The sequence below is a fragment of the Oncorhynchus kisutch genome, linkage group LG13 (genome assembly GCF_002021735.2).
Source record: "Oncorhynchus kisutch isolate 150728-3 linkage group LG13, Okis_V2, whole genome shotgun sequence".
In the NCBI taxonomy this organism is placed as follows: Eukaryota; Metazoa; Chordata; class Actinopteri; order Salmoniformes; family Salmonidae; genus Oncorhynchus; species Oncorhynchus kisutch.
In genome coordinates this window covers 5,520,730-5,544,045 of record NC_034186.2, presented here as the reverse complement: position 1 = coordinate 5,544,045, position 23,316 = coordinate 5,520,730, and the positions used below count along the sequence as shown (strand labels likewise).

The 23,316-nt window shown below is 42.0% G+C and overlaps 2 protein-coding genes across 6 annotated transcripts in view; one reads left to right on the top strand and one right to left on the bottom strand.

Annotated features, from left to right (window-relative positions):
- Positions 1-13,513, top strand: part of dzip1l (DAZ interacting zinc finger protein 1-like) — a 52,568-nt gene extending 39,055 nt beyond the window's left edge. For 3 of the 5 annotated variants that reach the window (XM_031785433.1, XM_031785431.1, XM_031785432.1), the window contains exons 10-17: positions 107-137; positions 714-809; positions 887-1,020; positions 4,906-5,146; positions 5,299-5,482; positions 7,566-7,864; positions 8,070-8,212; positions 9,830-13,513. In XM_031785433.1, the coding sequence (XP_031641293.1) occupies positions 107-137; positions 714-809; positions 887-1,020; positions 4,906-5,146; positions 5,299-5,482; positions 7,566-7,864; positions 8,070-8,212; positions 9,830-10,003 (1,302 nt within the window). In that variant the 3' untranslated portion in view covers positions 10,004-13,513. The remainder of the gene's footprint in view (positions 1-106; positions 138-713; positions 810-886; positions 1,021-4,905; positions 5,147-5,298; positions 5,483-7,565; positions 7,865-8,069; positions 8,213-9,829) is intronic. The other 2 variants (XM_031785435.1, XM_031785434.1) reach the window with 2 other exon arrangements.
- A 91-nt stretch (positions 13,514-13,604) lies between these two features.
- LOC109880432 (claudin-18) lies at positions 13,605-20,821 on the bottom strand. The gene is made up of 5 exons (XM_020472634.2): positions 20,322-20,821; positions 16,026-16,190; positions 15,243-15,387; positions 14,338-14,457; positions 13,605-14,094 (listed from the first exon to the last, which is right to left on the bottom strand). Exons 1-5 carry the CDS (start codon positions 20,539-20,541, stop codon positions 13,959-13,961), a joined length of 786 nt encoding a protein of 261 aa, XP_020328223.2. The 5' UTR covers positions 20,542-20,821; the 3' UTR covers positions 13,605-13,958.
- Positions 20,822-23,316: the final 2,495 nt, after the last annotated feature.

The window sequence follows — 23,316 nt, the reverse complement described above, 5'->3', positions numbered from 1 at the left end:
TGCTGTTGTTGTTGATGCTGTTCATCTATAATTACGGCAGTATGTTAAGTTGTCGTCTTGGTCGAGAGCGTTTTTTATCAGGGTTATATTACCATCTGTATTACAGATCAGCAAGATGTCTAGAAGACCAGTGACAGGTAATACAAAACACAGGCCTATTCATTCTAGACTTTGTTATTGTATTCAATAAGGGTGGGGGGTCTTGGAGGGTGAGGGTCCCAGTTTTTTGGCCTTGTGGGAGATCTGCCGACGTGCCCTTGAGCAAGGCGTTGACCCTGGATGCTTCTGTGTGTCGCTCTGAATGGGAGTCTGTTGTATGACTGGTGTGGTGTAGTTGTTGGATGACTGGTGTGGTGTAGTTGTTGGATGACTGGTGTATTGTAGTTGTTGGATGACTGGTGTGGTGTAGTTGTTGGATGACTGGTGTGGTGTAGTTGTTGGATGACTGGTGTGGTGTAGTTGTTGGATGACTGGTGTGGTGTAGTTGTTGGATGACTGGTGTGGTGTAGTTGTTGGATGACTGGTGTGGTGTAGTTGTTGGATGACTGGTGTGGTGTAGTTGTTGGATGACTGGTGTGGTGTAGTTGTTGGATGACTGGTGTGGTGTAGTTGTTGGATGACTGGTGTGGTGTAGTTGTTGGATGACTGGTGTGGTGTAGTTGTTGGATGAGATATGTACTGTGGTCTATTTTAATGTGATGGTTTTCTGTCAGATACTCCCATCAAACAAACGTTCCAACACTCCACGGAGGAGGAGGAGGAGGAAGAAGAGGAAGAAGAAGAGGAGGAGGAGGAAGAAGAGGAAGAAAGTATGTATGAATCATGTATCTTTTGTTCGTTTTCTTTTTATAGAACAATACAGTCAACATCCTTCGATATCTCATAGATCTGGAGGATTCTGGTGAGACCAGGAGTAGACTGTTGGAGTCCCTCCGGAGGAACCCCGCCTTGATGAAGGAGTTCAGACCCATACTAGAGGAAACCCTGGAGGAGAGGCTGGAAAAGATGGGTCTCAGAAAGGTACATGTATTGATTCAATCACTCAGTCAATTAAGTCAGCAGTTGCCACAAAGTGAAATACCGTGCCTTCGGGAATGATTCTTCCCTTTTGACTTTTTCCACATTTTGTTATGTTACAACCTTATTCTAAAATTGATTAAATAGTCCCCCCCCCTCATCAATTGTGGCCAAAGGTTTTGAGAATGACACAAATATTCATTTTCACAAAGTCTGCTGCCTCAATTTGTATGATGGCAATTTGCATATACTCCAGAATGTTATGTAGAGTGATCAGATGAATTGCAATTAATTGCAAAGTCCCTCTTTGCCATGCAAATGAACTGAATCCCACACAAAAAAAAACATTTCCGCTGTATTTCAGCCCTGCCACAAAAGGACCAGCTGACATCATGTCAGCGATTCTCTCGTTAACACAGGTGTGAGTGTTGACGAGGACAAGGCTGGAGATCACTCTGTCATGCTGATTGAGGTCGAATAAGAGACTAGAAGCTTCAAAAGGAGGGTGGTGCTTGGAATCATTGTTCTTCCTCTGTCAACCATGGTTACCTGCAAGGAAACACATGCCGTCATCATTGCTTTGCACAAGAAGGGCTTCACAGGCAAGGATATTGCTGCCAGTAAGATTGCACCTAAAACAACCATATATCGGATCATCAAGAACTTCAAGGAGAGCAGTTCAATTGTTGTGAAGAAGGCTTCAGGGCGCCCAACAAAGTCCAGGAAGCGTCAGGACCGTCTCCTAAAGTTGATTCAGCTGTGGGATCGGGGCACCACCAGTACAGAGCTTGCTCAGGAATGGCAGCAAGCAGGTGTGAATGCATCTGCACGCACAGTGAGGTGAAGTCTTTTGGATGACAGACTGATATTCAGCAAAAGGTACAGGGATTGGACTGCTGAGGACTGGGGTAAAGTCATTTCCTCTGATGAATCCCCTTTCCTATTGTTTGGGGCATCGGAAAAAAGCTTGTCCGGAGAAGACAACATGAGCACTACCATTAGTCCTGTGTCATGCCAACAGTAAAGCATCCTGAGACCATTCATGTGTGGGGTTGCTTCTCAGCCAAGGGAGTGGGCTCACTCACAATTGTGCCTAAGAAAACAGCCATGAATAAAGAATGGTACCAACACATCCTCCGAGAGCAACTTCTCCCAAGCATCCAGGAACAGTTTGGTGACGAACAATGCCTTTTCCAGCAAGATGGAGCAACTTGCCATAAGGCAAAAGTGATAACTAAGTGTCTCGCGGAATAAAAAAATATATATTTTGGGTCCATGGAAACTCCCCAGACCTTAATCCCATTGAGAACATGTGGTCAATCCAGAGATGTTCGATCGGGTTCAAGTCCAGGTTTTGTCTGGGCTACTCAAGGACATTCAGAGACTTTTCCCGAAGCCACTCCTAAGTTTATCTTGGCTGTGTGCTTAGGGTGTTTGTCCTGTTGGAAGGTGAACCTTCTCCCCAGTTGGAGGTCCTGAGTGCTCTGGAGCAGGTTTTCATCAAGGATCTCTCTGTACTTTGCTCTGTTCATCTTTCCCTCGATCCTGACTAGTCTCTTGGAAACCCTGCCTATTGAAAAACATTCCCACAGCATGATGCCGCCACCACCATGCTTCACCATAGATGGTGCCAGGGTTCCTCCAGACGTGACGCTTGGCATTCAGGCGAAATAGTTAAATATTGGTTTCATCAGACCAGAGGATCTTGTTTCTCGTGGTCTGAGAGTCCTTTAGGTGCCTTTTTGGCAAACTCCAAGCGGGCTGTCATGTGGCTTTTTTAGAGGAGTGGCTTCCATCTGGCCACTCTACCATAAAGGCCTGATTGGAGTGCTGCAGAGATGGTTGTCCTTCTGGAAGGTTCTCTTATCTCCACAGAGGAACTTTGGAGCTCTGTCAGGGTGACCATCGGGTTCTTGGTCACCTCCCTGACCAAGGCCCTTCTCCCCCGATTGCTCAGTTTGGCCGGGCGGCCAGCTCTAGGAAGAGTCTTAGTGATTCCAAACTTCTTCCATTCAAGAATGACAAGAGGCCACTGTGTTCTTGGGGATCTTCAATGCTGCAGATATTTTTTTGGTACCCTTCCCCAGATCTGTGCCTCGACACAATCCTGTCTCGAAGCTCTACGGACAATTCCTTCAACCTCATAGCTTGGTTTTTGCTCTGACATGCACTGTCAACTGTGGGACATTTATATGGACAGGTGTGTGCCTTTCCAAATGATGCCCAATCAATTAAATTTACCACAGGTGGACTCCAATCGAGTTGTAGAAACATCTCAAGGATGATCAATGGAAACAGGATGCACCTGAGATCAATTTCGAGTTTCATCACAAAGGGTCTGAATACTTATGTAAATAAGGTATTTTTGTTTTTTATTTAGACCCAAAAAAATCTAAAAAACCTGTTTTCACTTCGTCATTATGGGGTGTTGTGTGTAGATTGAGGATTTAAAAAAAAATGGATTCCATTTTAGAATAAGGCTGTATTGTAAACAAAATGTTGGAAAAAGTCAAGGGTTCGGAATGCGCTGTATATATAGGGTGTTCTCTCAGTGCTCTAGAATGTAGTGAAATATAAATGTCTAAATGGCATTTTTATTTAGCCTATTGTCATCACGAATTACATACAATCAATACTTAGATTGATCTCTACAATATTATAACCTAAGTATGCTTTTACTGAACAGTGTTGATTAAATACGTTTGTTAGTTTAGACCGCGGAGCTCTTGGTTGTATTTCTGTAACCGATGTGAAATGGCTAGCTAGTTGGCGGGGTATGCGCTAATAGCGTTTCAATCGGTAACGTCCCTCGCTCCGAGACCTTGAAGTAGTTGTTCACCTTGCTCTGCAAAGGGCCGTGGCTTTTGTGGAGCGATGGGTAAACGATGCTTCGTGGGTGTCAGTTTTTGATGTGTGCAGGTTCGAGCCCAGCTAGGGGCGAGGAGGGGGACGGAAGCTATACTGTTTACATCTCTTTCATATTTCGTCACTGGGAGGTGGTAACAGGTGTTTCTGCACTTTGGACCAATCAAAATCAACTTGATACCGCCGCCATTTATCTTCTGTAGATCTGCGTTTTTTTTCTCTCTCTCTAACCCTCAATGACCCTCAATGTTGAGGGGCCGTTTCTATGGTGATTTAAAGGGAAAGACTCAGAAGTACATCATTATATATATATTTTTTTAAATGTCAGAGGGAGGATATTGAAATGAATTTTGAAATTAATAGGCTCAATATATAGGCTCAATTTTGTTTTGTGTTTCGCCGATTTCGTTTAGAAAAAAGCCCATGTTATCGAAACACCAACCTGCAGCTACTAGCTAGCTTGTCGTTCAAAGTTAACGCCATTCTGCCCACAGAGCAGTGACAGCGTTCTGTTGAGCGCGGCCCGTCAGAACGTTCTAGTCACTCTAATCATGCTAAATTCTCAAGAGGCCTGTAACTTTTGAACCGTATATGGTAGAGACATATGGGTTGAACTAATGTTTTTCTGATTTAATTCTCTATTGAATGAACATATTTCATTAACATTTAATTAAATAATAATGTTATGTGTGAACACCCTACATGCAAGGAAATACACATATTCAAGACAGTCCTCTTTTTAAAAATAAAAATAAAATAAAAAATGTTTTACCTCTATTTTACTAGGCAAGTCAGTTTAAGAACAAATTCTTATTTTCAATGACGGCCTAGGAACAGTGGGTTAACTGCCTGTTCAGGGGCAGAACGACAGATTTGTACCTTGTCAGCTCAGGGATTTGAACTTGCAACCTTTCGGTTACTAGTCCAACACTCTATCTGCAGTAGTAATCTGTCATTTTATTATAACAAATGACCAATGGGAGAAGTGATTTATATCTAAAAATCCCTTATGTAACATTCCAGGGAACCAAGGGTATATCCAAGAAGACCTTTAAGAGCCTGAGCACGTTGGTATCTGGTCAGCGACATCACATGTCCAGACAGAAAGCAGACCTCCTGGAGCTCAGGGAGAGCCTGGCCAGAGAGCTGACGCGCAGAGTGCACGCCCTGCAGAGGAGCCAGGGGATCACCGTACCTACTTTACCCAGACAGGTTACCATACCCAGTACCACCCCTCAGTCCCAGAGTAAGAACCAACACCCAGGTCCGTACTGTACCTAACCCTCAGGTCCAAGAACCATGTAACACAGCCTCACCTCCACAGGGATGTGCTTCTCAGTCTCTACATTCTCACATATACACTCCTGCTCTTAGTACAAAGGTTGGCTCAATTATATTTCAATTTACTCAATTCAGGAAGTAAACTGAAATCCCCAGATCTGCATAGCACACTATCACGTTTGTCTTTAGAGAAGAGGAGTCCTAGCCGGGAGAAGAGTCCAAAAAGCAGACAGACACCAGTGAAGGTGAAGGTCTCCTTGAGGAAAAAGAAGGCTCCACAACCTCAACAGACACCAAGCACTCATAGAAAAAAGAACAGGTATGCCCACAGTATCTACTGAAATACCCCACTGCCATGTCTACAGTATCTACTGAAATACCCCACTGCCATGTTTACAGTATCTACTGAAATACCCCACTGCCATGTTTACAGTATCTACTGAAATACCCCACTGCCATGTTTACAGTATCTACTGAAATACCCCATTGCCATGTTTACAGTATCTACTGAAATACCCCACTGCCATGTTTACAGTATCTACTGAAATACCCCACTGCCATGCCTACAGTATCTACTGAAATACCCCACTGCCATGCCTACAGTATCTACTGAAATACCCCACTGTCATGTTTACAGTATCTACTGAAATACCCCACTGTCATGCCCACAGTATCTACTGAAATACCCCACTGTCATGTTTACAGTATCTACTGAAATACCCCACTGTCATGTTTACAGTATCTACTGAAATACCCCACTGCCATGTTTACAGTATCTACTGAAATACCCCACTGCCATGTTTACAGTATCTACTGAAATACCCCACTGCCATGTTTACAGTATCTACTGAAATACCCCACTGCCATGTTTACAGTATCTACTGAAATACCCCACTGTCATGTTTACAGTATCTACTGAAATACCCCACTGCCATGTTTACAGTATCTACTGAAATACCCCACTGCCATGTTTACAGTATCTACTGAAATACCCCACTGCCATGTTTACAGTATATACTGAAATACCCCACTGCCATGTTTACAGTATATACTGAAATACCCCACTGCCATGTTTACAGTATCTACTGAAATACCCCACTGCCATGTTTACAGTATCTACTGAAATACCCCACTGCCATGTTTACAGTATCTACTGAAATACCCCACTGCCATGTTTACAGTATCTACTGAAATAGCCCACTGCCATGTTTACAGTATCTACTGAAATACCCCACTGCCATGTTTACAGTATCTACTGAAATACCCCACTGCCATGTTTACAGTATATACTGAAATACCCCACTGCCATGTTTACAGTATCTACTGAAATACCCCACTGCCATGTTTACAGTATCTACTGAAATACCCCACTGCCATGTTTACAGTATCTACTGAAATACCCCACTGCCATGTTTACAGTATCTACTGAAATACCCCACTGCCATGTTTACAGTATCTACTGAAATAGCCCACTGCCATGTTTACAGTATCTACTGAAATATCCCACTGCCATGCCTACAGTATCTACTGAAATACCCCACTGCCATGTTTACAGTATCTACTGAAATATCCCACTGCCATGTTTACAGTATCTACTGAAATACCCCACTGTCATGTTTACAGTATCTACTGAAATACCCCACTGCCATGTTTACAGTATCTACTGAAATATCCCACTGCCATGTTTACAGTATCTACTGAAATACCCCACTGCCATGTTTACAGTATCTACTGAAATATCCCACTGTCATGTTTACAGTATCTACTGAAATACCCCACTGCCATGTTTACAGTATCTACTGAAATATCCCACTGCCATGTTTACAGTATCTACTGAAATATCCCACTCTTCTCCTGTACTGTTTTGTACTGTACTTTACTTTCCTGTCTTCTCCTTTCCTGTCCTCTACTTTCCTGTCCTCTCCTGTCCTCTTTTCCTGTCTTGTCCTCTACTTTCCTGTCCTCTCCTGTCCTCTCCTTTCCTGTCCTGTCCCTTCCTGTCCTCTCCTTTCCTGTCCTCTACTTTCCTGTCCTCTACTTTCCTGTCCTCTACTTTCCTATCCTGCCCTCTCCTTTCCTTTCCTCTACTTTCCTGTCCTCTTCTGTCCTCTCCTTTCCAGTCCTCTCCAGTCCTCTCCTTTCCTTTCCTTTCCTGTCCTTTCCTGTCCTCTCCTTTCCTGTCCTGTCCTTTCCTGTCCTCTACTTTCCTGTCCTCTCCTGTCCTTTCCTGTCCTCTACTTTCCTGTCCTCTCCTGTCCTCTCCTGTCCTTTCCTGTCCTCTACTTTCCTGTCCTCTCCTGTCCTCTCCTGTCCTCCCCTTTCCTATCCTCTCCTGTCATGTACTGTATTGTACTTACTTTAACCTCCCGAGGAGCCTAACCTAATATGCATTTCTCTTTCAGCACCCCTCCCTTCAGTTCTGAGGATGAGGCATCAGGAGAAGACATTCCTTCTGTCACCAGCCCTGGCAGTAGGTCTGGTGTTTCTGTCACCAGCCCTGGCAGTAGGTCTGGTGTTTCTGTCACCAGCCCTGGCAGTAGGTCTGGCCCCTCTGTGAGGGTGGTGCGGTCTGGATCCAGCTCAAGGCAGAAGTACCCCATGTCTGGTTCTACCCAGGGAGAGGACTGGTCTGGGACAGACACAGAGCTCTCAGAAGGGCCTACAAGTCTAACAGCCCACCGTGGAGCACAAAATCAGACTGGTTTGTTTATTTGGATCTATTTTAGCCCACGATAAGGGCCAATCTTCCATGAATCCAAAAACGTATCATCTCACTATGTAAACCTTTGTCATTGCATTGCTATACAGTAAGTCTTCATCTTGCCCAGGGCTCTAATAATGAGTATTGAAGAAGTATCAGGATTATTTCAGCTGGGTCCCTTGTTTTGTGTTGTCTGGGTCTGTAGTTAAAACCCTGACCAGAAGCTTGGAGAGACAGTTGAGTTCTCCAATGAACAAGCCAGTAGGAGGGACCAGAGTGGTGATGCCACCAGTAGCAGCCAAGGTCTTACCCAAACCCAAACCCAGGACAGCGTTAAAACCCCTACAGGTAAGAAATACAGCCCCTTCAGAAAGGATTCGCACTCTCTTGACTTTTTCCACATTTTGTTGTGTTAACAGTCTGAATTTAAAAATGGACACCTTCTGTTGTGTTAACAGTTTGAATTCAAAATGGACACCTTTTGTTGTGTTAACAGTCTGAATTTAAAATGGACACATTTGTATTTTTTGTCACTGGCCAAAACCCCATAATATCAAAGTAGAACTATGGTTTTTTTTTATGTTTACAAATTAAACATTGAAAAACTGAAATGTCTTGAGTCAATAATTATTCAACCCCTTTGTTATGGCAAGCCCACATACTGTAGTTCAGGAGTCATAATATGCTTAACAAGTCACATAATAAGTTGCATGGACTCGCTCTGTGTGCAATAACAGTGTTTAACATGATTTTTGAGTAACTACCTCATCTCTGTACCCCCCACACATACAATTATCTGTACAGTCAAGCACTGAATTTCAAACACAGACTCAAACAGCAGGGAGGTTTTCCAATGCCTTGCAAAAGACACATATTGGTAGATGGGTAAACAAAAAAAACAGACATTGAATATCCCTTTGAGCATGGTGAAGTTATTCATTACATTCTGGATGGTGTATCAATACACCCAGTCACTACAAAGATACAGGCGACCTTCCTAACTCAGTTGCCGGAGAGGAAGGAAACCGCTCAGGGATTTCACCATGAGGCCAATGGTGACTTAATTACAGAACTAAAGAAAGAAGCCTGTACAGAATACAAATATTCCAAAACCTGCATCGTGTTTGCAACAAGGCACTAAAGAAATACTGAACCAATTGCGGAGCCTCCGGGGGGGGCATGCAGAGGCCAAATTGAGCTCTGGCAAATTGAGCTCCCAAATTTTGTAACAATGTGGAGGGCTCCGTATAGCTCCGCAATGACATGATTGGTTGACGGTAGGTGGGGGCGGTACATCCTGTATAAACAAAAACTCACTTCCTTGAGAACTTCCTTCATAACAGCTCTGCGCTGCTCCGCAAAGTACAAGAAGTATGAATGCCCTGATTTCTGCAGAGGCCGTTTCACCGTAAATGGCTGCACGGCAAATGCAGACGTCGGATTGGCAATAGCAGCACCACCTTTTACCCAGAAAGCCTGACAGCTCTAGATTGCTACCAAAGGTGCTTCTACAAAGTATTGACGTGTGTGTGTGTGTGTGTGTGTGAATACTTATGTGAATTTGATATTTCTGTATTTCATTTTCAATACATTTGCTAACATTTCTAAAAACATGTTTTCACTTTGTCATTATGGGTTATTGTGTGTAGATGGGTGAATATATATATATATTTTAATCCATGTTGAATTCAGGCTGTAACACAACAAAATGTAGAATAAGTCAAGGGGTGTGAATACTTTCTGAAGGCTCTGTATACTCTAACACTTTACTTAAGGATGTAGATATAATTATTTATAATTTGTTGTAAGCATGTATGAGCCTTTATAATGTCTCTCTATGTATCAATATACGTTTATTTGTTTATTTCCTCTCCCAATACTTCTATAGCATAGAGCTGTTTCTGTTTCTTTGTGTGATACCTACACGAGTGATTCAATATTCATACATGTTCTATTTTGTCCCAGTTATCGGACGAAGACAGCGACCTAGAACTGTCTTCCATCGAGGAGCTCCTGTCCCTGCCGGTAGGGGGCCAGTCTCAGTCCCTAGGGGGGCGAGGGAGCACCGAGGTGGGCCTGGGAGGAACCTCAGGAACCAGCGTGTGGAGCTCCTCAACCAGCAGAGCAGGAGGGCTTTAATGCACTTTTCCTGTTTTTTTTTTTCATTTTTATTTAGTGCTATGTATCCTTTAATTTATCCAGATGAGTGCCTTTTTTGAGATGGAAATCTATTTTTCAAAGGGCGTATGTGATATATGAATGACTCTTTTCCAAGTTATAAAACAATTAGCAGAAGATGCATTCCAACGTGATGAGGAGCTGGCGTGTTATACCAGTTATAAAACAATTAGCAGAAGATGCATTCCAACGTGATGAGGAGCTGGCGTGTTATACCAGTTATAAAACAATTAGCAGAAGATGCATTCCAACGTGATGAGGAGCTGGCGTGTTATACCAGTTATAAAACAATTAGCAGAAGATGCATTCCAACGTGATGAGGAGCTGGCGTGTTATACCAGTTATAAAACAATTAGCAGAAGATGCATTCCAACGTGATGAGGAGCTGGCGTGTTATACCAGTTATAAAACAATTAGCAGAAGATGCATTCCAACGTGATGAGGAGCTGGCGTGTTATACCAGTTATAAAACAATTAGCAGAAGATGCATTCCAACGTGATGAGGAGCTGGCGTGTTATACCAGTTATAAAACAATTAGCAGAAGATGCATTCCAACGTGATGAGGAGCTGGCGTGTTATACCAGTTATAAAACAATTAGCAGAAGATGCATTCCAACATGATGAGGAGCTGGCGTGTTATACCAGTTATAAAACAATTAGCAGAAGATGCATTCCAACGTGATGAGGAGCTGGCGTGTTATACCAGTTATAAAACAATTAGCAGAAGATGCATTCCAACGTGATGAGGAGCTGGCGTGTTATACCAGTTATAAAACAATTAGCAGAAGATGCATTCCAACGTGATGAGGAGCTGGCGTGTTATACCAGTTATAAAACAATTAGCAGAAGATGCATTCCAACGTGATGAGGAGCTGGCGTGTTATACCAGTTATAAAACAATTAGCAGAAGATGCATTCCAACGTGATGAGGAGCTGGCGTGTTATACCAGTTATAAAACTATTAGCAGAAGATGCATTCCAACGTGATGAGGAGCTGGCGTGTTATACCAGTTATAAAACAATTAGCAGAAGATGCATTCCAACGTGATGAGGAGCTGGCGTGTTATACCAGTTATAAAACAATTAGCAGAAGATGCATTCCAACGTGATGAGGAGCTGGCGTGTTATACCAGTTATAAAACAATTAGCAGAAGATGCATTCCAACGTGATGAGGAGCTGGCGTGTTATACCAGTTATAAAACAATTAGCAGAAGATGCATTCCAACGTGATGAGGAGCTGGCGTGTTATACCAGTTATAAAACAATTAGCAGAAGATGCATTCCAACGTGATGAGGAGCTGGCGTGTTATACCAGTTATAAAACAATTAGCAGAAGATGCATTCCAACGTGATGAGGAGCTGGCGTGTTATACCAGTTATAAAACAATTAGCAGAAGATGCATTCCAACGTGATGAGGAGCTGGCGTGTTATACCAGTTATAAAACAATTAGCAGAAGATGCATTCCAACGTGATGAGGAGCTGGCGTGTTATACCAGTTATAAAACAATTAGCAGAAGATGCATTCCAACGTGATGAGGAGCTGGCGTGTTATACCAGTTATAAAACAATTAGCAGAAGATGCATTCCAACGTGATGAGGAGCTGGCGTGTTATACCAGTTATAAAACAATTAGCAGAAGATGCATTCCAACGTGATGAGGAGCTGGCGTGTTATACCAGTTATAAAACAATTAGCAGAAGATGCATTCCAACGTGATGAGGAGCTGGCGTGTTATACCAGTTATAAAACAATTAGCAGAAGATGCATTCCAACGTGATGAGGAGCTGGCGTGTTATACCAGTTATAAAACAATTAGCAGAAGATGCATTCCAACGTGATGAGGAGCTGGCGTGTTATACCAGTTATAAAACAATTAGCAGAAGATGCATTCCAACGTGATGAGGAGCTGGCGTGTTATACCAGTTATAAAACAATTAGCAGAAGATGCATTCCAACGTGATGAGGAGCTGGCGTGTTATACCAGTTATAAAACAATTAGCAGAAGATGCATTCCAACGTGATGAGGAGCTGGCGTGTTATACCAGTTATAAAACAATTAGCAGAAGATGCATTCCAACGTGATGAGGAGCTGGCGTGTTATACCAGTTATAAAACAATTAGCAGAAGATGCATTCCAACGTGATGAGGAGCTGGCGTGTTATACCAGTTATAAAACAATTACAGAATCAAATAACCTTTCGGTTTTATTCCATTTTCCAGAATCAAGCTATACTCAGCAAAAAATTGAAACGCAACATGTAAAGTGTTGGTCCAATATGTCCTGAGCTGAACTAAAAGATTACAGAAATGTTCCATATGCGCAATAAAAAGCATATTTCTCAAAAGAAAGTGTATTCCTAATCTATAGGTTAGGGCCTAATGATTTTGTTTTCTCAATTTACTGATTTCCTTATATGAACTGTAACTCAGTAACAGTTGGAAAAAGGTGCATGTTGCGTTAATATTTTTTGTTCCGTGTATATATAGGGACTTTCTTGGTAGGACTCGAACTATGTTGGTACTTTGAATGTGGTAATGACTTGTTTTGTTTTTTTTATAATCAAGAGATATAGTGCCTTCAGAAAGTTATGGCAAATAAGTTCAGGAGTAAAGATGTGCTTAACAAGTCACAGAATACGTTACATGGACTCACTCTGTGGTGAAATCCTTGAGCAGTTTCCTTCCTCTCCGGCAACTGAGTTAGGAAGGATGCCTGTATCTTTGTAGTGACTGGGTGTATTGATACACCATCCAAAGTGTAATTAATATCTTCACCATGCTCAAAAGGATATTCAATGTCTGCTTTTTTTTTTACCCATCTACTAATAGGTGCTCTTCTTTGCGAGGCGTTGGAAAACCTCCCTGGTCTTTGTGGTTGAATCTGTGTTTGAAATTCCCTGCTCGACTGAGGGACCTTACAGATAATTGTATGTGTGGTGTACAGAGATGAGGTAGTCGTTCAAAAATCATGTTAAACACTATTATTGCACACAGTGAATCCATGCAACTTATTATGTGACTTGTTTCGCACATTTTTACTCCTGAACCTATTTAGGCTTGCCTTAACAAAGGGGTTGAAAACTTATTGACAGTTTGAGCTCTTCATTTTTTAATGAATCTGTAAAAACGTCTAAAAACATAATTACACTTTGACAATATGGGGCGGTGTGTGTGTGTGTGTGTGTGTGTGTAGGCCAGTAACACAAGATATCAATTTAATCCATGTTCATTGCAAGTGGTGAATACTTCCTGCCACTGTAGGGATTTTGTACTGTATGTTGTTTTGGTTTTTAATGATTTTGTACCGTATGTTGTTTTGTTTTTAATAATGTTGAAATAGCTACTGTTAATATATTTTTTGTTTTTCTAATTTGAAAGGAAATTACCAATATTCATATTTAAAACATATTTCCCACTATTTCCACTATGAATAAATAATGAATAAATAATTAAATATTTCTACAATTCGATGTGTGAAGAAATTGATTGTTCATTAACCTTTTTTTTTAAATATATTTTATGCTGCGTTTGAAAACAACAAACAAACAAACATGAGGGTTCTGGAAATGTGATTCTTTTAATATAGATGCATTAGAAAATTACAATATTGTCCCCTTAAATGCAGAATAACAAAAACACAGAAATATAAGAGAGCTCCAAGTACAAAAATAATGAATCAAACCTGAATAAGTAAGTACTTCCTTCAAAGTTACCCTCTATAGCAACCCTCGATGAAACCTCTATAGCAACCCTCGATGAAACCTCTATAGCAACCCTCTATGAAACCTCTATAGCAACCCTTTATGAAATCTTCTACGCCCTTCAGAGCTACATGAGATTGGCATCGATACATTAAAACAGTTTTGCTTCGTTTCAGAGAACCTCTAAAAACGGTACATAATATTATATTCTTCACACATATTGCTGGTTGGATTGTCTTCCATCCATACTCTGGGCTCTGAAAGAATCGTCATAGGCCGTTCTGGGTCTGGTGTTAGCTTTGTAAACTGTTGTATGTTGGGAAGCAGGCTTGTAGGCCATCCCATAACTGAGGTAGAAAGAAAACAAAATGATTATGGATTCTATTTGTGATTTAAGAATAACACGGGAATATTCAGGAATTACTTGGAAAGTTTGGTCACACTATAACTTTAATGTATAAGCCGTGTATGAGGCATGTGTTTCATGATTTGAAAGTTATTTTTTTAATTTTTTTTTATTGAGAATGATGTCATTTTATGGAGGGAATGTTTCTCTGACTCGTGATCTGGTGGAGAAAAATGCAACTTACTTTGGTCTCTTCTCCTCTGGTGGAACCATCCCCCGACAGGCCATACACATCATAACCCCTCCCACGACCAGCACGGCTCCGCCTATCCACCCCACAAAGAGGGCGGAGCCAAAGGTGTACCTGAGAAACCAAGGAGATACATTGACATGTTAAAAAAATTACAAATTGCCATCATCACCTTATAATTGATACCAACTTATGTACCAAGTCTTGCCACCCAAATGCCACACTCTTCCCTACATAGTGTACTACTTTTGACCAGGGCCCACATATTCATTTTATACCACTTGTTCATGTCCACTAATAGAAACAAATGCCGTATCTTATCCCATAAGACACTGGTCAATAGTAGTGCACTATATATGTAATAAGGTGCCATTTTGGACACAACAAAAGTGAATTCTTCTCATGTTGCAGTTAAAGGGCCAGTACATTATTTTATTTTTTTTACTTGATTTTGCCATTTGTTTTGATGATATTTCCACACTATGAGGTTGAAAATAAACCTACAAAAATTCTGTAAGAGCTGTTTGAAAAATAATTCCTGGAATTTCTGGCCCAGATCATGACATCACAATCTGATCTGATTTTTTTTTTTTACCAATGACCGACCAGTCATCTTTTATTTGCATATGTATCCTCCTACTTTAAAGGGGTAAGCTTGGTAGGCTCTAGAGTCCAGACGATCCTATCCACCAATCAGGGCTGTGTACGTAAATATATTTACATTTGTATTGACACGCCCACAAGATTAGACCGAGCGTTTTCAATTACACAAATGATACAAAAATATATTTGGAGTTACTCTATTTTAAAAAGAATAATAAACACACACACACTGATTTATTAGACTACAGTGACGATTAAGACAATGAATAAAAGACTGTTTGAGGGCTTTAATGTACCTGGGAGTGAGAGATCCTCCCATTCCTCCTAATCCTCCCCCCAGTACTCCTCCTCCTCCATATCCACCATCTGCATAGGTGGTGAACCGGAAGCTGCTAACGATTAGGTTGGCAAAGACCGACACTCCAGCAATGCCACAGCCACCTAAGGAGGATGGAAATTACATTGTCATTTTCAGATCACAGAAATGTCTATTTTTGGCTTTAAACCCAAATTTGAATCAGAAAGATTTTGCTTGCCAGTTATGAACATCAATACCAAAACATCACCACAACATCACCACAACATTACCACAACATTACCACAACATCACCACAACATTACCACAACATTACCACAACATCACCACAACATTACCACAATATTACCACAACATTACCACAGCATCACCACAACATCACCACAACATTACCACAACATCACCACAACATTACCACAACATTACCACAACATTGAAATCAATCAATACCAAAACATCACCACAACATCACCACAACATTACCACAACATTACCACAACATCACCACAACATTACCACAACATTACCACAACATCACCACAACATTACCACAATATTACCACAACATTACCACAGCATCACCACAACATCACCACAACATTACCACAACATCACCACAACATTACCACAACATTACCACAACATTACCACAACATCACCACAACATTACCACAACATCACCAAAACATCACCACAACATTACCACAACATCACCACAACATCACCAAAACATCACCACAACATTACCACAACATCACCTTACCTCCGAGCAGAAACATGACCCCAGAGGTCAACGTCATGGTAGCCTTGACGCTGTCCTCCATGTTCCCCATCTTCAGACACTTGAGGGCAAAGATGGCGACCAGACAACCGATGGCTCCCAGGACCATCCCCACTATCATCAGGGCCCGCACAGCTTGGAGCATAGCTGCAGGTCAAACCAAAACACACAGTCAGATAGACTAGTCTATAGGTCAAACCAAAACACACAGTCAGATAGACTAGTCTACAGGTCAAACCAAAACACACAGTCAGATAGACTAGTCTATAGGTCAAACCAAAACACACAGTCAGATAGACTAGTCTACAGGTCAAACCAAAACACACAGTCAGATAGACTAGTCTACATTTCAAACCAAAACACACAGTCAGATAGACTAGTCTACAGGTCAAACCAAAACACACAGTCAGATAGACTAGTCTATAGGTCAAACCAAAACACACAGTCAGATAGACTAGTCTACATTTCAAACCAAAACACACAGTCAGATAGACTAGTCTATAGGTCAAACCAAAACACACAGTCAGATAGACTAGTCTACAGGTCAAACCAAAACACACAGTCAGATAGACTAGTCTATAGGTCAAACCAAAACACACAGTCAGATAGACTAGTCTATAGGTCAAACCAAAACATACAGTCAGATAGACTAGTCTATAGGTCAAACCAAAACACACAGTCAGATAGACTAGTCTACAGGTCAAACCAAAACACACAGTCAGATAGACTAGTCTATAGGTCAAACCAAAACACACAGTCAGATAGACTAGTCTACAGGTCAAACCAAAACACACAGTCAGATAGACTAGTCTACAGGTCAAACCAAAACACACAGTCAGATAGACTAGTCTATAGGTCAAACCAAAACACACAGTCAGATAGACTAGTCTACAGGTCAAACCAAAACACACAGTCAGATAGACTAGTCTACAGGTCAAACCAAAACACACAGTCAGATAGACTAGTCTACAGGTCAAACCAAAACACACAGTCAGATCTACTTGTCTTTATTTGGTACTTAGGTGACCCGTTATTGTGTGTATCCTATAAGTACTGCTTTCCTTTGTTGTGTGTGTGTGTGGGAGGCAGGGTCTACTAAGCTAACATTTGGAATTGTTTTAAGAAGGTCATACCATGGCTCATTTAGCTATTTTAGGACCTCTGTAGGTCTCTGTAGGTCTCAATTTATAAAAAATATATACTTTTCTGATAAAATATAGAATATGGCCTTTACTGCTATAGCCCATAAAGTTTGGAAGTGTCTGTCCTATATCTAGGATATATAAAAAAAGAATCAGGATTTTTTAGTTTTTTTTGTTTGGACACATATTTAACCCACATTATTTTTGCGGGAAACTACTTCCATAGAAATGTTTTAACCGGTAACAGGTTACCTTCAGACAAGTCCCATTACACTTTTGGGGACTGTAGAACACCATCGTGTTCGTGAGAGTCTCCTCTTTCCATAGTGGGGGGTCATATTCGTTGTTAGGCCAAATCGTTCGGACGCTACAGACATTTTCGTGAGAAGACCTGAGTTTCAGGACATCTCGTGACAAACAGAGCTGTAGCTCTGTCACAGTCCACTGCAGATGTGAGAAGACCCGAGTTTCAGGACGTCTCGTGACAAACAGAGCTGTAGGTCTGCCACAGTCCACTGCAGATGTGAGAAGACCGAGTTTCAGGATGTCTCATGACAAACAGAGCTGTAGGTCTGCCACAGTTCACTGCAGATGTGAGAAGACCCGAGTTTCAGGACGTCTCGTGACAAACAGAGCTGTAGCTCTGCCACAGTTCACTGCAGATGTGAGAAGACCGAGTTTCAGGATGTCTCGTGACAAACAGAGCTGTAGCTCTGCCACAGTCCACTGCAGATGTTAGAAGACCCGAGTTTCAGGACGTCTCGTGACAAACAGAGCTGTAGGTCTGCCATCAGTCCACTGCAGATGTGAGAAGACCCGAGTTTCAGGATGTCTCGTGACAAACAGAGCTGTAGGTCTGCCACAGTCCACTGCAGATGTGAGAAGACCCGAGTTTCAGGATGTCTCGTGACAAACAGAGCTGTAGCTCTGCCACAGTCCACTGCAGATGTGAGAAGACCCGAGTTTCAGGACGTCTCGTGACAAACAGAGCTGTAGCTCTGTCACAGTCCACTGCAGATGTGAGAAGACCCGAGTTTCAGGACGTCTCGTGACAAACAGAGCTGTAGGTCTGCCACAGTCCACTGCAGATGTGAGAAGACCAAGTTTCAGGATGTCTCGTGACAAACAGAGCTGTAGGTCTGCCACAGTCCACTGCAGATGTGAGAAGACCCGAGTTTCAGGACGTCTCGTGACAAACAGAGCTGTAGGTCTGCCACAGTTCACTGCAGATGTGAGAAGACCCGAGTTTCAGGACGTCTCGTGACAAACAGAGCTGTGTAGCTCTGCCACAGTTCACTGCAGATGTGAGAAGACCGAGTTTCAGGATGTCTCGTGACAAACAGAGCTGTAGCTCTGCCACAGTCCACTGCAGATGTGAGAAGACCCGAGTTTCAGGATGTCTCGTGACAAACAGAGCTGTAGCTCTGCCACAGTTCACTGCAGATGTGAGAAGACCCGAGTTTCAGGATGTCTCGTGACAAATGAGATGAGGACGAATTACATCGACGAATGTGGTGGATTAAAACGCAGCCCGTGCCCGTGCTTAAAGAAATATCTCTGGTGCGTCTATAAACTCTAGGGTATTTTTTTTTTAAAGATTGAACTGATCTAGTAAAGTTGTTTAAATCAACACAACTAGATTTTGTGAAACAAAAACAAACATCTCTAGTGCGTCTATCAAAACATTTTGTGAGAAAACAAAAAACAAATTTGACCTTTTATTGATCATGGCCTTTTCATCATGGCCTCTATTCTTTAAAATGAACCACTTTACTAAACTATATTTTGTTTCGCAGGAAGATAATCTCCCTTCCTGTTTTTTAAACACGCACTGTTAAAGATCAAACACTGCCGAAGAAACTAGATTAGAAATGCTCAAAATGGTTGGTTTCAAAGTCAAGTGAAAGAAACAAATGTTTGTTTTATTCCATTAATGAATGTGTACTTATATAAACAAATGTAATATATTGTTTAGACAGAGACACACCTTTGAGATGTACTCAACATATAAAACTTAATCGAGATGAGAAATAATGGTTCTGTAAAACCCCAGATGGCTGTGGCAGCAGATATCGAAAACTGGCCCGATGCAACCAGCATAAAGCCGATAAAATCATCATTGTGGTCGGCCATTTTAGGTTCCCTTTTTGTTCGATGTCAAACCCCTCCTTGTCTTCATGATGTAAATGAAGTCATGAAATGGCTGTCTATCCTCTGGTTCTTATCACTATGTACTCTTGAACAGGGAACGAACCTTATCAGGTGTTTGCAAATCATTTTCATGAGTTGCTGTCACAGTTTCGGGCAACGGTTGTACTTTCAGTAAGAGTTTCCACGCTTACGTGACTAACGAAGGGTGTGCCTCGCTTGACCTTCTTTTCATATGTGGTTCTCGGGGAATAAAATTCAAACTATTTAGCCATTTCCCCAATCGCTACAAACACTACAATATTAACCTACTTCTTATTTATGATCCTGAGTCTATCCCCACAGTGGTGTGACTTTTACTGATCCATCAATATTACCATCTATTCATACATCGTGTAAATTAACCTAGCATAAACTAATATCCTACTTTCCTGGCTTTTTTGTGTGTGTGTAATAAAATGGACATTTGTCCAACTTACTTTAGTCAGTTGCATTCAATGAACTATTGAACTGGATCCATAGTAACTGAGTAAACTATCACAGTAAATCAGCGAGTTATTATTACATGTTGAGTCAAAGAGCTTGTGTCATGTCAACTTGTTGCTTTGGTCACTACTGTGTAGAATAGAGGCTGCCGCAACTGTACGAGGATAATGGCGTTCGTCGTACCTGGTTGACAATGGTGAACTTTTTAAAAAATAAGGATAACTCCAGCACGTCAGTAAACTTGATGCCATTTAATGGATCTAATTCTCCAATGTTTTGGTCTCAGTCAACATTTAATCAGAATATTTGGTTTAGTGTTTATTTAACTAGGCAAGTCAGTTAAGAACAAATTCTTATTTTCAATTACGGCCTAGGAACAGTGGGTTAACTGCCTTGTTCAGGAGCAGGACGACAGAATTGTACCTTGTCAGCTCGGGGGTTTGAACTTGCAACCTTCCGGTTACTAGTCCAACGCTCTAACCACTAGGCTACCCTGCCGTACCTGGTAGCCCCAGGATGGTGAAGTAGGGTCGGCACTCTGTGAATCCGGAGCTCTGCCGGACACAGGATCTCCAGAGTCCTGAGTAGGAGAAGATGGCGGTCACAGGGTTGTCGTACAGGTCCTCCGTTGCCCACTGGTCCATCCCAGTAGCGGCTATAATCCCACCCACCCCCAGTAGGCTCAGCACAAAGCCCATCACCTGGCACAGGGTCGCCGCCATGATGCAGATGCCTCTCTCTCGCTCTTCTCTCTCGGTGGGAAACCAACTCCTACCTCTCTGTCTCTCTGGTGAAGCTAACGTTCAACGCTGTCACAACCTTCTTCTTTCTTCTCTCGGTAGGCAAAAATAACAAAAACAAACAAAAAATCTGAACCTTAGCTACTTCAGAGTCTCTCAGCTTCTTATTGTTTCTAATGCCACAGTGCCAACACTGAGACTGGGCTTTTTGACTCGTTGTGTTTGAAGTGAATCTGATACTGGCAGGCTTGACCTCATGAAAGACTGTTACATCTGTCCTTCTGTGTTTGCCCACTGCTGCCAAGTCATCGCCTACGTCCCGAATGCCACACTATTCCCTTATATGGTGCACTTCATTTGACCGTGATCTCTGGGCAAAAGTAGTTCACTATATAGCAAATAGTGTGTCATTTGGGACGTACCCCTTACAGTTGGGAGGGGCGTAGGAGGTTACGGGAGGTGTAACGGTCACACAGGAAGCTAAGAGGTTGACCAATACTTTGATAACAAGACTACGTATTCAAGTTCTGAATTGATACTCCACATTTAGCCCAGGGGGGGTCCTCTCATTACATCAGTGTGGGGGGGGGGGGGGGGGTTCCAGTCATTACATCAGTGTGTGGGGGGGGGGTTTCCTCTCATTACATCAGTGTGGGGGGGTTCCACTCATTACATCAGTGTGTGTGTGTGTGTGTGTGGGGGGGGGGGGGGGTTCCACTCATTACATCAGTGTTGGGGGGGGGGTTCCTCTCATTACATCAGTGTGTGTGTGTGGGGGGGGGGTCCTCTCATTACATCAATGTGGGGGGGTTCCTCTCATTATATCAGTGTGTGGGGGGGGGGGGGGGTCCTCTCATTACATCAGTGTGGGGGGGGGGTTCCTCTCATTACATCAGTGTGTGTGTGTGTGTGGGGGAGGTCCTCTCATTACATCAAGAGTTTCTCAAACTGATCTGAGAACCTAGAAGTCAAATGAACACTCAACCTACAGTATTTAACATGGTGTATATTTGATGTCTATACTTTGTAGCTAGCAGCATGAAGTCAGATATTTCTCTATACCAGCAGTTGATTTTTATTTTTTAGATTCATGCCTTAAACTTAAGGATACACAGTGAGTATCTAACGCATCCTTGATGTGGATAGAGAAGCATTTGCTACTTTGGTTCTGTGTTTTGTGTCTGTTTCTGTCCCTTTTTAATAATGATACCCGATGACTCTATTGACACACTGTAGTTCTGTATCACCACCAGCCAGCCAGCCAGCCAGCCAGCCAGTCAGCCAGTCAAGCTAAGGTAAATAGAAAATACTGATATGATTGTATCGTTGTGGAGAACTGAAACCAATTTGACAAAGGCTGATATCTTGAAAAGAAATGTCAGGCACCTGCGTTCGAGAGAGACACAAAATATCGGTAATTTCAGGTCATTGAATATAACATCCAAAAGATGAAATGGATTTATTCAACAGAATATGCCGGTTCCTGACAGAAAAATATCTGTTATAGTAGCACAAATTGAATTTGGAAAAGTATTTTTTTACTTTGCTAGAAGTTATATATTTAATATGATAGAAAGTGACAGAAAGAATGATGGCTATACCTGAAAGCTATACCGGCTCATTCTAACAAACAGAAAGGCCAATGTCTCTTTGTAGTTTATGAAAATGTGAGAGTCAACAGAGATATGCTGTGAGACTGTATTGTAGTGGAATGGCCTTCTCAGGTCGTTAGAACTCTAATCAGTTAGATAAAGAGATTAGATGGGGGTTCGCCCAGAGAAATGGAGCAGATACGGTGCCTGTAGTAGACCACCTCAACGGTCTGATAAGACATGAACAGAACACAAGCATTTTTCTCATTCCTGGGAACAGGGTTCAATAAATACTAAGCTATAATATTTAATAAAAGTTGTTTTATAGTTTTAGAATAATGGAATTTAGGTGTCATGGATCCCTCCGGGAACTTTCATTACGTACACCTGGCTCCTATTGTCACGACTTCCACCGAAGGTGGTTCCTCTCCTTGTTCGGGCGGTGCTCGGGCGGTGATCGGCGGTCGGGGTCGCCAGCCTACTAGCCATCACTGATCCATTTGTCTTTTTCCATTTGTTTTGTCTTGTTTCTGTCACACCTGGTTTTCATTTGCTTTAATTGCTCTGTGTGTATATTTACCCCTGTTTTCCCCGCTTAGGCTTGTGCGGGATTATTTTCATGTTGCTTGTGGAGGCTTTCCTCAGTTTATTCACGTGTGTTTATTATAGTAAGGAGCGTTGGTTTTTTCTCCTTCCGTGACTGTGAGTTACCATTGTCTTGGGCGTTTTTTTTTTTGTTGGTGTTTGTACCTGTACCTATTAAAAACTGCTAGATTGACATCTCTGCTGTCCTGTGCTTGACTCCTTACCTACCTCCAGAACGAAAGCACAACACCTATTCCTACTGATTGTATTTGTATACAGTGAGGGGATAACAGTATTTGATCCCCTGCTGATTTCATACGTTTGTCCACTGACAAAGAAATGATCGGTCTGTAATTTTAATGGTAGGTTTATTTGAACAGTGAGAGACAGAATAACAACAAAAAAATCCAGAAAAACGCATGTCAAAAATGTTAGAAATTGATTTGCATTTTAATGAGGGAAATAAGTATTTGACCCCTCTGCAAAACATGACTTAGTACTTGGTGGCAAAACCCTTGTTGGCAATCACAGAGGTCAGACGTTTCTAGTAGTTGGCCACCAGGTTTGCACACATCTCAGG

What these genes read in the sequence shown, in the direction of transcription:
- LOC109880432 (XM_020472634.2), bottom strand. Translation starts at nt 20,541, where the DNA reads ATGGCGGCGACCCTGTGCCAGGTGATGGGCTTTGTGCTGAGCCTACTG. An exon ending in CACCATCCTGGGGCTACCAG is followed by an intron (nt 16,191 to 20,321) that starts GTACGGCAGGGT and finishes TTTGACCTGCAG; the next exon opens with CTATGCTCCAAGCTGTGCGG. An exon ending in GGTCATGTTTCTGCTCGGAG is followed by an intron (nt 15,388 to 16,025) that starts GTAAGGTGATGT and finishes CATCCTCCTTAG; the next exon opens with GTGGCTGTGGCATTGCTGGA.